At 40.9% G+C, this 15,373-nt stretch overlaps 2 protein-coding genes across 4 annotated transcripts in view; both read left to right on the plus strand.

Annotated features, from left to right (window-relative positions):
• Nucleotides 1-3,782: 3,782 nt before the first annotated feature.
• Nucleotides 3,783-11,483, plus strand: ubiad1 (UbiA prenyltransferase domain containing 1). Of its 2 annotated transcripts, none has more exons than XM_085147347.1 (3): nt 3,783-3,892; nt 5,083-5,707; nt 9,124-11,483. In XM_085147347.1, exons 2-3 carry the CDS (start codon nt 5,143-5,145, stop codon nt 9,609-9,611), a joined length of 1,053 nt encoding a protein of 350 aa, XP_085003473.1. In that variant the 5' UTR covers nt 3,783-3,892; nt 5,083-5,142; the 3' UTR covers nt 9,612-11,483. The 2 variants fall into 2 exon arrangements, with proteins under 2 accessions (XP_085003473.1, XP_085003472.1); XM_085147346.1 differs by having other exon boundaries at nt 3,792-3,997; nt 9,124-11,482.
• Nucleotides 11,484-13,405: 1,922 nt separating this feature from the next.
• The window catches only part of mib2 (MIB E3 ubiquitin protein ligase 2), a 37,393-nt gene continuing 35,425 nt past the window's right edge, over nt 13,406-15,373 (plus strand). The window contains exon 1 of one of the 2 annotated variants that reach the window (XM_085147330.1): nt 13,406-13,559. Coding sequence is in view for 1 of the 2 variants with exons in the window: in XM_085147329.1 (XP_085003455.1) it covers nt 14,550-14,580 (31 nt within the window). In the remaining variant the exon portion in view is untranslated. The other variant, XM_085147329.1, reaches the window with a different exon arrangement.

A 15,373-nucleotide genomic window follows, 5' to 3' on the forward strand; every position in this document is an offset into this window, starting at 1 on the left:
AATCAGTCCAGCTAGCTGCAGGGACATCAACTGAATACTCTAGACCTTTGGCCTCAGACAAAACTGTGTCCCTGGACTCAGAGAAGAGAGAGCCCTGCCATGCAACAGCAGTTTTTCCTGACACTTTCTCCAAAAGTGTGACCTTTTTTTCCAAGATGGAGCACTGGAGCAGGCAACATGCAGGCAAATGTCCAGGCACACGTTGTGCTTGTCTTCGTCATGCAAAGAAACCAAACCGGTGAGGACAAGTGCAAACAAAACTACTGCAATCTTAAAATCTCTCGAAGGCACAGTTTCCGGAGGCGATCTGCAAGTCCTTCACTTATCACGTTTGTGTTTTTTAGAAAGGAAAAAAATGTGCTTGCTAGACTGAATTCGTATCAGGCCTCTCTGCATTGGGGGTTTATTTGTGTCCAGTTTTAAGGAAAGATCTGTTTGTTGGAACCTTTCACACTTTGCTTCAGAATAGTGTCACTCTGTCACTCTCCGGTCGACCTCACTGCTGCTTCGTTTCTCTCTCTGCTCATCAGCAACTTCTGCTGATTCCCCTTTGTTAACACCAGATTTAGTTTTTTCTAGTACACCCTTGGGTGAAGCCAACAACAAAATGTCCAGGCACATTTCGTGCTTGTCCTTGTCATGCAAAGAAACCGGGATGTTCATCACTGCGATTTTTCCAAAACCCACTTTTTTTCCACCCCAAGTTTGGAAGTCTTCCTAGTTTATCAACTGAACTTGTTGTCTGTTCTTCCTTTTTCAGCCAGACTCAAAATGCATAGTTGATTCCCAAAAATCATCACAAAACACAGACACGCGACATTTTAAATGAACTGTTGTTGTTCAGGCGTTGATTAATGAAAATAAATTCATTTTTTATTTACTTTAGAGGTTCCCATTTAAAGAGATTAAAGATGCCACTAATAGCTTGGTAAACAGTCAGTTCATTACACTGTCAATCTGAGCTGACACAAAATAGCACAGAAGAGTAAATCTGTACAGGTGTTGATTTAGTACTGGTGATATTAAACTTTCCCTTTTCATACATAAAGACACTTCCAACCATGTTGCATAAAAGGTGGAAAATGGTGCAGAAAAAATCCACCAAAATGCAGGAAAGGACGTGTCAGAAATTTAAACTTGAGAGAAACCTGCTGCTTCTGGGATGAAAGTCAAACCGTAAGCAGTAAGTCAAAAATAAGGTTGAGTCTAATCACAAAAATGTTCCATGAGTTGTTCCCCTACAAGACGTAGTGACACTTTAATGGCAATTTACATTTGCACCCTCTGTGTGACCCTGTTATGACTCTGTATTTAAATAGCGTAGAGGTATTTCTATCATGTGATCATTTTTGTGGCTTTTGGGTCAAATCTTGTTTGAGTGTCTCTGACTCCGGTTGGTAAATAGTTGCTTTTTCCCCTGACACACAGTCTGACTGACAGGAAAATTGGTGGAATTTCTCAAATTAATAAATACTTCATAATGTCATGCCAGTTTCAGGGTTCTGGTATTATGCATGCTGACTCGCTTGCTTGGCCCCGAGGACACATAAATGATATTTAATGATGATTCTGCCCGTGTTTTTCCTTCCCGTGACAAGCCAAGATGCTCTAAAGAAGACAGATCAACAAAAGTAGAAGGTAATCAACATTTTTTCCCTGAACTTAACTTTCAACAAACTAGAAGCATTACTGCAGCCTTAAAATGCTTTATCTGTTTGATTTGGTACAGTGACCAAACCCAGAAGTTATTTCATAGAAATGATTCCACTGGATCCTTTTCTAAAGTGATGTAGCTGAATGCACTCCCACATTATTTGTCTTAGATAACCCAGTAGCTGGAGCGACCAATCCATTTTTGTAGTATACATTTGTGTAAAATGTCACAACTTTCTCTCTCTCTCTCTTTTTTTTCTTTTACATTTTCTTACCGAGTATATCGTGTGCAGCCCAACTGCTCGAGGGGGGAGATTTTCTTTTTCCCCTGGTCTGATGACCTTCCCCTGAGTTTGTTGTTCTAGTACACCCTTGGGTGAAGCTGGGAAAAGTCCTCAGCCAGCTGACTGTCATCTCTGGCCAGACCTGGCTAATCTTTTTTCCCTTAAATGGCTGGAAGCTAGACCGCTTGAACTCATGCGTCACTCATCCAACCACAAACCACTCTACTTACACACTGATTTTCTTTTTTAAGTAGCTTAACTGTGATTAACTGAGGTGAGTAAATCACTCTTTGTTATATGGCCAAGCCACATGTGATAGTTAGATTTCTTTCCCTGTGTTTGTCAGTTTGTTTGTTTCTTCCAATCATCTGTTTTGGATTGTTTTAGTGGCCATGAGCACAAACAGCTTCTTGTGACCTCAGTATGCATATGATAACTATGGCTATAACCACTTTTTCCTTTAAATTGTATATGTCATTGGAGGGTTGACATTTTGCCTGATTACATCATTGTGTGTGTTTGATGATGACATAATTAATATATATACAATACTGTGCTAAAGTATTGAGCCACCCTCATTTCTTTACATTTTGCTTCCAATGAGTCAGGCCTTCTTGGGATTTTTTAAATGGCCTTGAACAATAGTTCTCCAGGCTTTCTGAAGGACTTTGAGTTGTTGGTTATTTTTGTTGTTGTTGTTGTTGTTGTTTATATTGGCTGCTTTTTCACTTATTTTCAGTCCAGTCCTTGTACCTGACCATTGTCAGAGAAATGTTGTTAAGCCACTTAACACTGACCTATACATCATTCAAGCACACAAAAATGCATCTAGCTCAAGGGGTGAACCAGTGCTGTGTTCACACATAACACAGTTTAGCAAAGAACCATTTTTAAATTGTATCTTTAGGCATTTTATTACCATCTGCTTCTCACAAAAAAAAAAAACCCAAAACAAAACACAAAAATCTTTTTTTCTTTCTTTAGTTGAATCTACAAACAATGAAATAACACAGTCTGACAAACATAAAATAGTGTTTTCACCCTAACATGGTGACTCCCAAAGGGCTATTAGCTAAAGAAGTTTAATATCTTGGTTTGATGTCCAGTGTCTCCTTAAATATTTGAGGAAACTGGACAAGTTGGCGGTCTGGAGAGAGGTACAGTGAGTGTCTGCAGCCACCCGTAAAACACGGTGGAGTATCTGTTGCAGTGGGGCTGCATTTCAGCCAGTGGTGCTGGAGATCTTCTTAAAACAGATGGAATTATTAAAAAAGCAGAAAAGTGCTGTCAGATTTTGATCCTCCACCACCATTGATCCACTATCTGTATTCGGGTTAGCTATATATTTTTTAAGCATAGCAGTGATCATAAACACACTGTCAGTGGAGTAAAAGCATTGACAATGTGTTTGGGAACACCATCAGTCATGGATTGGCCTCCACGGAGCCCGGACCTCAACACTACTGATGTACTGTGGGATCGTCAAATGACAGCCAACGTCCAAAGAAGAGCTGTGAATGTTCAAGAAGCCTGAACTATTCATGAAGATGATTTAAAGAAATAAATGGAAGACAGTTCAGGCTGCGTTGAAGAACAAAGGTGTTCACATCAAATATTGTCGTTCAAGGTGGATAGAATTTTAAAAACGCGTTTGTTTGGGGTTTTTTTTACGTTTTTGTGCCCTATATTCTGTGTCTTTGCTTATGTTCCAACAATAATAATAATAATAATTTCCCATTTTCCTAACAACATATAAAGACTTTTCCAGTGCTGTATCCATCCACCCGTCCACTTATTTTCTGCCTCTTATCCGGGAAGGAGGGCGGAACCTTTTTTACGACGCTTGTTTTCTTCGACCTTTGTACGCGGTTACACTCGTGGCGGAGGAAATGGCACCCGTCTGGTCTCGCAGGCTTTACAGTGGCCAGCCAGTCGGGTACTGTCGAAGCTGACACGTAAGCTTTCTAACTGCCTCCTGCAACACAGAGCTCAGCTTGAGGAGAAATATGGTTTTAAGTGGAGAGAGTGCAGGTGTGTGTGGGATATTGAAAACATAGCAGGTAAGAACTGCTGTCAGACATTTCCTCCCCTCCGTCTCCGTACACACAGCCATTAGCTCGGATGGCTAGCACTTAGCTTTAATCCCATAATCTCAGTCGTTAGCCTCATGTTGTTTGCCCCCTTTTGAGTGCCGTGTCCTTGTCTGGGTAGCACCTGAGCCGTTTTTCTCCCGAGGGTAGTTTCACTCAAATTTCAAATGAAGTTTGCATTGGCAGTAAGCCGGAGTTTGGCTTTTAAACGACCCACTTAAAAATAAATTCCCTGGCATTACTTTCGTGGAACTCAGTGAGACTATTTGTCACGCAATTCGTATTTATTAATTCATGGAAGTTTAACAAACAAACTCAACATGGTGTGTACATGTCTACAAACAGCCTTAAACTGTGAACATTTGCCAGAAGATGGAGGATGTGACGTGGTTGTGTACGTCAGTAACAAAGTCTGTGTGAAACTTTCAGAAAAAAAATGCGTAAAAGTTTTTAGTTCTTCGCCAAAACAGGATAGCATGTCACTCCTGTTTTAATTTATCTTAACTTTTGGATTGTTTTTATGATGACTTTTAAGGCCCTCTCTAGACTTCTGTCAAAGTATAATTGAAATCATATGATACCATAAACTTGTGGTTTCAAGTCAAGACTCTGCTAGCCATCCCTGTCTTTTTAAATCTCTCTTATAGACATTTTTTAATAATTGGGCTTTCTCAGTGTTGAGTTACTTTCATGTTGTGTTGTATAATGTGGTCTCTTTTGGGTGATTATTTTTCAATATGTTATATTTGCTTCTGCTTTTAATCTCCATGTGCCCAATACATGTGTCAGACTCAAACAGCTAAGAGTACTAAGTTGTGACCTCTTGAAGCTGGCATTCATTTCTTTCTTAAAACTGGGGATCTTTTGTGTGTAAGGCAAATGGTGTAAACCATTACACCAAAATTCTTGACGTATTTCCTCAATGTACTAAAGTTTACTACCTGGCTTTGTTTAGTGTATTGGAAATGATATGCTCATATGATGGTTGTGGTCTTGTAAACACTGTCAGCTGTCTATTTTGTAAATTTATATTCTGGTTTTTTTGTTTCTTGCAGAAATCCTAGACTCAGAACATTTGGGAACATTGCTCGTGTTGCAGACCCCCTTGAAGGACAATGGCCAAAGAGCAGAAACAAAGCAGGGCGGAAACGTTTTTACTTGCAGGGTCGAATGGTCATAATGGCCAGCAATGGGCGACTGGTATGAGTAACTCTGTGCAAAATCATCCTGCACCTGCTAACAAAATGTCAAGGATGGCTCGCGTTGCCTCGGATGTAAGGCACAAGTGTGCGGCCTACGTGCTAGCATTGAGGCCATGGAGCTTCAGCGCCTCACTTACGCCCGTGGCCCTTGGCAGCGCCTTGGCGTACAAACTGGATGGCTCCGTGGACTTGGTCGTTCTGATGGTGTGTGCTGTGGCCGTCCTCGTGGTTCACGGGGCGGGTAACCTTGTAAACACCTACTATGACTTCTCCAAAGGGATTGACCACAAGAAGAGTGATGATAGGACTCTTGTGGACGAAATCCTGGCACCACAGGATGTTGTTATGTTTGGCGCTTTGTTATATTCTTTGGGGTGCTTGTGTGCCACTCTGCTTTTCTTCCTGTCTACGCTGAGGCTGGAGCACCTAGCCCTAATTTACTTTGGGGGTCTCTCCAGCTCCTTCTTATACACCGGTGGTGAGTGAAACGTTAAATTGAGTATTAATCACTGCTTAGCTGTTTGTCAACACACATCTTAAATTTAAGCTGTTCTACGCAACATGTTGGAGGGTCACTTTTGGTTCATAGCTTTGCAGATAATTTGTACTCTGCATCTACCCTAAAATCATAGAGGTGCGATTCAACGCTGAAAAAAATTTTTTCACAATCTGGTGGCAGATGTTTGAGAGACAGATGACTGAAAACTGGCAAAAAACCCATCCCCACAGTTACCTGTTTGTTGAATTTGGGTGAACCGGCCCTTTAAGAAAGCATTTCTTTAAAAACATGACAGAGATGTGTCACATTTTTCATGAGGTGACGTTTATGCTTTCCAACAGAATGTAGTTCATCAGGACTTTTTTTTTTTTTAAGTGTGATATTATTTTGTTTTAGGAAAAAAAGTTCAGGTGATCAGGATTCATATGTAACAAAACATTTCTGTCAACCTATCAGAGCTGATTTTTAGGAAAAATGTTTGTCTACCAGCACAAGATGTTGAATAACTTCTATTACCAGATATCTGCAAATGCAAAGGACACGAGTTTTGTAGGGGTGCAACGATACACAAAATTCTCGGTTTGGTTCGATACTTTGGTGTCACGGTTATTTTTTTCGATACAAAAAAAAAATGTTCATGCCTTTTTAATTTGTCATTTATTAAAATTATAAATATATATTTTAACTCAAAAGTACAGTTTTTAAATTTAATGTTGCTGAAACAAAGTAATAAAAAATAAATCTATCTGATCAAGAAATCACTCATCTTTGGAAAAGAGAGTTTATTACAGAGAAATGGCTCTTTCCAAAATAAAAGCTATACTATACGCTTCTTCTGGGCTATACTCTCAGCAGCATATTAAACATATCAGGTCCCCATAAGGAGAATCATGTGCTAACGGCTGTCTAAATGACTAGGGTAAAGTTTGTAGCATGCGTGCTTGTTGTTTTTGTCTGCTTCCACTTGTCTTTGCACTAGGGTGATGTCAGAGTAAATGTGCAGTCATATTCGTTGTGTTCCCACTAGTGCTGTCAGCGTTAATCTCGTTGGAATGACGTTAACGCCACAACACGGCAAATCTCTGTTAACGAGCTACCACGGATCGCCCTGTGCGTGGGGGTGGACAACGAGCTAACTGCGCTAAAGCACTAGTTCCCACCAATATAATTGAGCATTGCGTGGCACATCCGACATACTGTTTTACTTTTGTCCATGACATGCTTACCTTCAGGGTCATACTTCACATGAAGACCAAAATAGTTCCAAACGCCAGATCTGAATGAGGGTGGGGGAGGTTCAATTTGCCATGTTGCAACGAGTTTAGCTTCTGAGCTTAACTTCAGGGCAAGCTAGCCCTGCGCTCAGTGAATCTGTGTTCGACTACTCCGCCTAGGCCCCACTGTCGGCGCAGATCCACTGAGCGCTCAACACAGACAGCATCATCAGAAGGAAAGTTGATAAAATAAATTAAAAATTTTGTATTGTTCGATACATATGCCTACCGAACCGAAAGCACTGTATGGAACGGTTCAATGTCGATACGAGTATCGTTGCACCCCTAGAGTTTTGGTATGAGAAGCTTTCTGGTTTCTGTTTGTAGTCTTATGTAATTGTATGAAGGTAAACACTTCATACAAGGACTGGATTTGCTTTAATGCAGTCTGAAAACCAGATCATCTCATGACAGTGTAACTATTTATTGGCTTTTGAAAATATTTCTGCCTTGCTAAATAATGAGTGGTAGATGGAACACAAAGTATTGGCCTGAATTTACTATGATTATACCAGAGTGCTTATAAGATTGGTGAGCTTAAGCAGAATTTATGGGCCTGCAAATGTGTTGGATCTGTGTACATGTTTCCGTTCGGACAGTGATGCCGACACCATAACCTTCCATGTAACATGATGTGCATCTCCCGTCATCACGTTGCTGAAAATGGCGGATGCAAGCATCAAGTAGGCCGGAGTAGGAAGGGATTGACAGCAAAGTTCAGTTGGAATGGGAAAAGCACCCAAGAAACCGCAATAAAAACGCAGACAGTAGCTGCAGTGGACTTTTGTAACTGTTTTTACCACTGTGTTAGTGGACAGTGCACACGTTGCCTCTGTTGGACTGCAGGCAGAATTTATGGTCCAGGAGAGGTGGCCCGTTCGCTGACTGCTGGCACTTCAGGGATGGCCTGGGTGCCTGCAGAGAGCATCTGTTGTCAGATGGAGGCGATGTACAAAGTATGTGGTACAACTGGTCTAATGGTTACTCCAGCTTGTGGTGTTGGTCAGTGAGCCACAGCGAAAAGCGAAGTTTTCTCTGTGAAGCAGCCACTGTCTGTGCTTTTCTTTCTGTATTTATTTGCAGTTCTGCTGTTCCATGTGTATTCCACTGTCACTCTCTTCACTATTCCCTTCCACTTTTCAGCCAGTCACCATATGTCCAGATGATAAATTACACTTCAGTATGCACACTAGCTGGTGGGTTCCTAGATTGGCTGTTGTTAGTCAGGCTAAGGGATCACTTTATCTATCAGTTAAATTTCTAACATTGTGTTTAAGTAGAGTCAGTTGCAGTGAGGTGGTGGAGGGGTCGGGTATTCATAGATCCACTCAGGCTGAAGTAGGCAGAGGTGTAGGGTTACATTTATTCCTGAAAGACTTTACCATTACAAATAATAAAGTAAAATGCATCATTTGAATGAACGGTGATGTGTTTTTAGGAATTTGATCACTGCTAAGGGGTGGCTTAGCAGGGGTGGCTGTAGCTCAGGTGGTAGAGCAGGTCATCTACTGATCGGAAGGTTGGTGGTTCGATTCCTGGCTTCCCCTAGTCTGCATGCCAAATATCCTTGGGCAAGATACTAACCCCAAATTGCTCTCCGATGCATCCATCGGAGTATGAATGTGTGTGAATGTCAGTTAGAAAGCACCTAGGAAAAATGTGCTTGTGCGAATGGGTGTGAATGGGTGAATGCACAAGTTGTATAAAGCGCTTTGAGTGCTCAGAAGAGTAGAAAAGCGCTATATAAGAACCAGTCCATTTACCATTTACCATCTAAGGGAAAAAAAGTTGGTGTTGGGGAACATCACTGATATAAAAACAGCAGTTTACTGGCTGTGGTAGGTACTGGTGAGTGTATGATAATAGTTGGTCAGTTTTTCAAACTGGCTTGAAAGACTTTACATGGCAGTGAGGCACTAATGAAAGGCTTTAAAAAATTGTGTCATGGGAGGTGGGGATCAAATGATTCTGACCAAACTAAGACTAACCCAAACTTTTTAACAATGCAGTACCCAGACTGCTGGAATACTCTTTTAAATGTACTGCCAAACTTTTGCCTGTGAGACACGGTGGAACTCAATTTGCTGTTTTTGACTGATCCTGTTTTCTCTTCTTCTCCAGGCATTGGTCTCAAGTATGTGGCCCTGGGAGATGTAGTCATCCTCATTACCTTCGGCCCACTGGCAGTCATGTTTGCCCACGCGGTGCAGGTCGGGTACCTCTCCGTGCTCCCGTTGGTGTATGCCGTCCCGCTGGCCCTGAACACAGAAGCTATCCTCCACAGCAACAACACGAGAGACATGGACTCTGACAAGCAAGCGGGGATCGTCACCCTGGCCATCCTCATTGGACCTATGCTGTCTTACATCCTCTACAACCTCCTGCTCTTTGTCCCTTACGTGCTCTTTTGCATCCTCGCCACCCGTTACACCATCAGCATGGCACTGCCTCTGCTCACGCTGCCCATGGCCTTCTCCCTGGAGAAGCAGTTCAGGAGCCGATGCTACGCCAAGATCCCCCAGAAAACAGCCAAGCTCAACCTCCTGATGGGACTTTTCTATGTATTCGGGATCATTCTGGCTCCTTCTGGCAGCCTGCCATTACTGTGATTTAGTAGAAAATTCAAATTTTGTCGATTTAATACTGACTAGTTTACGTACTGATTTGTATTTGTATTCATACAAAACTGTCTAAAGTCTCTCGCTGGCTTTAATTTATTGTTTAATTTATGACCTGAACAGACTTAGCTCCTCCTTCGGGATGCTGAAAACATAATCAAGATGCTTTTATCGAGTATTAAGCCTGCTGTAATGTGTTGGTAAAAGTACGAAGTGTTGGTGTTGATTTGTAGGGGCGGGCAACATTTTTATCATATAAAGACTAAAAGTAAACCTACTGTTGCCATATTTCTAGACATGACATATAACATGATCCTACAGACATCAGTAAACCTGTCCTCTCATTATGGTACGTACTCTTAATTTGTTCATTGTGGTTTTCATTTTGGAGAGCCTAATAGTATTTTGTCAGTAATAAAAGTTACTCATATTGACGTGCCATGTCTTCACTTTGAATCAAAGGTAAGATTGCTTACTCATCTTTAATCCAGATCGGTTGAGACAAGTAAACATCACTAAACACTTAGAAATCCTTAGTTTTACATTGGGTGGGGAAAAAAACCAACCTCCAAATATGAAAAAGAAAATGCATCACACATAATGACAGAGCAACTAATGCTTCATAATATGGACACTTCTCTCATGTTCTTGGAGCGATACGAAGCTGGCATGACTAGTAGCACAGTCTTATTCATACCACGGGGAAAGATCATTTACATGTCTAAGGAACTTAGAAAAGTGACTGAACTTCTTTAGGGTTTCTTTTTTTGGGGATGATGATGTTTCACCTCTCTTCCAAGGGGCTTCCTCAGTTCTAAAACCAAAAGGTGGAGACACGAAGGTATTTAAATTCTAGTGTTTTTTTATGTTTAGGTGGTCATTGCCCCTCTATCATCACATGAGCCAAGGTGTGAGTCATTACCACCACACACAAGTTTCAGGTGAAACCATTTGGAGACCTTGCCATACCCTATCATGTGATCTATTGAGATCACATGACACAATGTGCTTGGGAAGGGGGGCAGCCGCTCCCTCTGTTCAATGATGGACATAGCTGACCTCTTATTCCTCTTTCAAACCATCTGTGGTCTTGCTTCAAAACTTTGCATTTGAAGCAAAGTCGAGCATTGGCATCCTTGACAGAGTAACCTTTAACCTCCTAAGACCCGAACTCTTTCATGGCATGCGTTTTTAATTTCTCTTTGATATTTGGGCTGATTGGGACCGGATGAATGTAAAAACAAAGAATTACCTTATTTTTGTTTCTAAGAAAAATGAGAGCCACATATAAGGATATTCATTTAAAATTTCGATAGGACAGTAGCAGTATAATGTCCTCGTAAGTGGATATCAGGCCCTTGTAGAGCAAGATTTAGTATTTTGGTCTAAATAACCCAAAATGTGATGTCCACATATATGGATGCCAGGTCCTAGGAGGTTAAGAGCAGATGTCTTATCATGTCAAAGTGGTTCTTCTTTCAACTCTGTGCCTTGGCTAACATGACAAGGCACAGAGGTCAAACATTTCCTAAAGAACAAAAGCACCATAAAGAAGACAAGTCGCCTCCTTACCTCCTTACATCCTTACCAGGATGACTGAAAACCCTCACAGACATGCACATCTAGTCGTTCCTCCACGCCACTATAACTCCACTAAATTGCATTTCTAACAGCAGGCACTAAATATGATTCTAATACAATAATGTTGAAGGTTCATTAACAAGTGCATATTGTCATAGCTGGCCAGCAGGGGGCAGTATTGAACAGGTGTTAGGACAACCGGCACAGAAAGCTGTCACAGGCTTTGCGTTATTAAACATTTCACGCGCTCTCTGACGTTTTGGTGTAACGACTCGGTGTTAGACTCATTGTTTACATATTCTATGTCTTATATGATCAAACTCTATAAGTATCACTAATTTGAATATTAGCAGAAGACCGATGATAAAACACAGCCTCTGTGGAAAGTTATTTTAATAAAAGATCGCAGAAGGAGCTTTATTTTTATTCTTTTAATTGAATACTTTTTATTTACTGGACGTGTTTGCAGTATTCCCTTTTCTTTGTCCTTAAACATAGCTGATAGTTTTAGACTTTAACCTTAGTTACAGTGCAGTTAAGAGTCGAGTGCTTTAATTGGATTTCATTAGAAAGGCTGTCCCGCGCTTTACTTTAATAATTACATGGCTCCATACTGCATTCTGCAGTTTCCACCCATAGCCCAGAGACATGAGGGGCAAATGAACTGGATGTTGACAACTGCCACTCCCATCTGGTAAATGCTGTAAACAGTGGAGCACCATAACATTATGCATTGAAAATGCTATTGAAATGTTGGCATCCTATAAATACTGATGAACTGTAAGGTACATTTATCTTATGTGACTCGTTGCACTACATTTAAGGTGACGAGAAGGAGGACAATATTAAATGAAATATAAGTCAGCTCAGTGAACGACTGTTAAATAACCTTGTTTCAAATAATTCTGCTTTCCCTTTAACCCATTTATTATGTTTCTAAAGCAAGTTTGTTTGTTTTGTTTTTTAAAAATATCATTATCACTTCAAATGTTCTTGTTTCTTTGCACTGAAGCTACACAGGTTAAATGTGATTGGTTATTATTTGAAGTCAAACGTTATAAAACACACTTACTAGCCACTTCATTAGTTACACCTTCCTATTGCCTTCAGAAGTACCTTAATTCTTTGTGGCATAAATTCAGCAAGTTGCTGACAACATACCTCAGAGATTTAGGTTCATGTTTACATGGCAGTATCCCACACTTGCTGCAGAGTTGTCGCCCGAACACCTATAATTCAAATCTCCCGTCCCACCACATCCCAGATGTACTAGATTGAGATGGTGACTGAAGGTCATTTGAATACAGAAAAGTAATTGCCACGTACAAGAAACCAAACATTTTTTTTTTTTTTTTGATGTGGTTTGTTATCTCGCTAGAAGCAGCCATCAGAAGATGTGGTCATCTGTGGTCTGTGGTCAAAAAGAGACAGACATGGTCAGCAACAATACTGAAGTAGGCTGTGGTGTTTAAACAATGCGCAGTTGGTACTAATGGGTCAAAAGTGCGCCAAGAAAATATCCCACACACAATTACACCACCAACAACCTAAACTATTTATACAATGTGGGATATGTCAGAGCTTTTAAGTTGTTTACACCAAACCGTCTGAATGTTGTAGCAGAAATCAAAGCTAATCAGAGCAGGTAATTTTTTCCCAGTTATCTATTGTCCAATTTGACCCGTGTGAACTGTGGCCTCAGTCTCTTCTTTGTAGCTGGCAGGAAGGGAACCCAGTGTGGTCTTCTGCTGCTGTAGCCGGTTTGTGCTGTTTTGCATTCAGAGATGCTCTTCTGTATATATTGGTTGTAACGAGTGGTTACTCGAGTGCCCTGACCTCTGTCATCAACAAGACATTTTTAATCAGACAACATGTTGTGCAGAAAAATCCAAGAAGATCAACAGTGTGAAGTTCTCAGATCCTGGCACCACTAGACATGGCACGTTCAAAGTCACTTAAATCACAACTCGTCCCTATTCTGATCCTTGGTTTGAACTTTGTCTTGACCATGTCTATTTACCTAAACACCTCGAGTTGCTGCCATAGCTGATAATATAAGATGGGTTGGCTGTCCAGATATCTTAATTAACGACCAGTTGAACCGGTATACCCAATGAAGTGGCCGGTGATCGTATACACAGTTTGTATTTGAATGAAGATTTGTTTCCTTTTTCACGAGGAGCACGTGAAGGTAGCACCAGTGACGCAACGCATGGGCGTGTTGTCATGGCTGTGTGCAGCAAAAGCTTTCAGTATTGTAAATACTTATTTGCCTTGAAGCAAGCCATGTCAGCGTTGATAGCAGGCAGCAATATGGAATTTTATTTCACTGCAAAATAAATTCGTGGAAAATACCCGGTGAGTAGCTACACCTATAAAATAAGCTGCCTCTTTTTTAATATACCAGTACAGGTTGGGCAAACATGAATTAGCTAGCTAGCATTAACGTTTGAGAAGCTAGTAATACGCAGAATCCAGCCATCCCTAAAAAAGCGACGCTGATTTCTGGTCACTGTTATACCGAGGAAAAAAGGTCTGTGTGTGTGTCACGGCACAGTTTTGACTAAATAAGAACACAGATGTGAGTCTGTCCAGCTGCCTTTAAGATGAAAGGCTTCCGTTAATTTTCCTGTTATAATCACAGCATCTTTATACTGTGGTGAAGCTGCTTGAACTTCAGTTGTCAATTCAAAAAAGCCACACTTAAGCTAGAGCGAATAGTTTTGGACTGCCTTTAAAGTGTAACAATCTGTATAACATTTGCTGTAATTAAGCCGGCAAATTGTGAGAGGTGTTTAGTGTCACGCCTTCATCACATGAGAGGTCAGGGAGTCGATAACAAGGAGGCTTACTTTCAGTTTGTTGGGTGTCATGGTTGTTTTACTGTATCCCTCAGCATTGGTCAAACTTTATATTCACTGTCACCTGACTCAAAATGCTGAAAAAGACAGAACTGTGGGAGCATAAGAATAAAAAATTATTAGAATGAACGATGGGCACTGTTAGAGAAATTATTTTGTCATTGATGTTGCAGTGTCTGGCTATCCTGACAGGTTCTAAGACTGTGGCACTGTTTTTTTTTTAACACCTGTCATCTTTCTGGTCATTTGTTAGTGATGAATCAGAGCTCAGTTGCAGCTGCCTCACACTGGAGCAGCAACTGGTCATATAACTGGTCAGCCACACCTACTCGGCAGCATAGTTTCAGCCCTCTGCTGTGTCTCTGTCTCTTATTGGTTCCACAAATCTACATTACAGTAATAACCTGAAGCGCCTGCTCTCTTTCCTACATCACGGTTGTGGCTAGTGTTTTAGAGAAACAGTTCACTTGACTGCGTTTGAGAACAAATGGGGAAAATATTATGTGGAAATACCCAAGGTAAGGTATTATGCTCTTTAATTTAACTTTTGGAAGAAGCTTGAAACTTTCTTCAGCACATGGCCTGTTTAAAATAGCAATTATTTAGAATTAATGATTTCAGTGGCCCTGTTATGGTTTGTGTTTCCATCATTGTTGGCTGGAATGATACATTCTGTAAATGATGGAAAATATGGTGACCTTTTGAGTGTTTCCACATCTCTTGTCATTTCTTGTCTTTTTAAGTAGATTTTTCTAATTAAGCTAAAAAAGGGGATTTTTGGCTGACAAGCATGCATAATATTGCATAGCGGAGCTTGATGTTAGCCGTCACGAGTGCAGTAATGGGTTTAACAAAGTGTAGCAATCCACAGGTCAAAAACAGTCTAATTTTGCTGATGTTTTAGAGTGCAGCATTTGTGCCAGAAAATTGAATTTTTCTTGAGATGGAACAGCGCCTCAGGTGAAGAAAACTGCAGCCCAGAACTTCGTTAACCATTACCCCGTGGATGTGCTGTTTGGAGCACATTAAACATTGTGGTTGAAATTCGACATTACCCGTTGTGTGCTGCATGTGAGAATGGACGAATTTGGACAATGACCTGACCTAGTTCTCCCAGCAATATCTGGAAGGATGTTACCCTCCCAGGTCTGGTTGTGGCTTCCTGAATCCTCACAAGGTAGCACGTGGTAATACCTCCCTCACTCGGTCTTCTAAATCTTCTTTTGGCTCTCCCTTTGGGAACAGCTTTCCGTCATTTCCAAAACCACAGCTGCCAGGATCAGCTGGTCCAAGTAAAGGCGTTTTTAAACT

This window comes from Neolamprologus multifasciatus, chromosome 20 (assembly GCF_963576455.1).
Source record: "Neolamprologus multifasciatus chromosome 20, fNeoMul1.2, whole genome shotgun sequence".
Taxonomy (NCBI): domain Eukaryota; kingdom Metazoa; phylum Chordata; class Actinopteri; order Cichliformes; family Cichlidae; genus Neolamprologus; species Neolamprologus multifasciatus.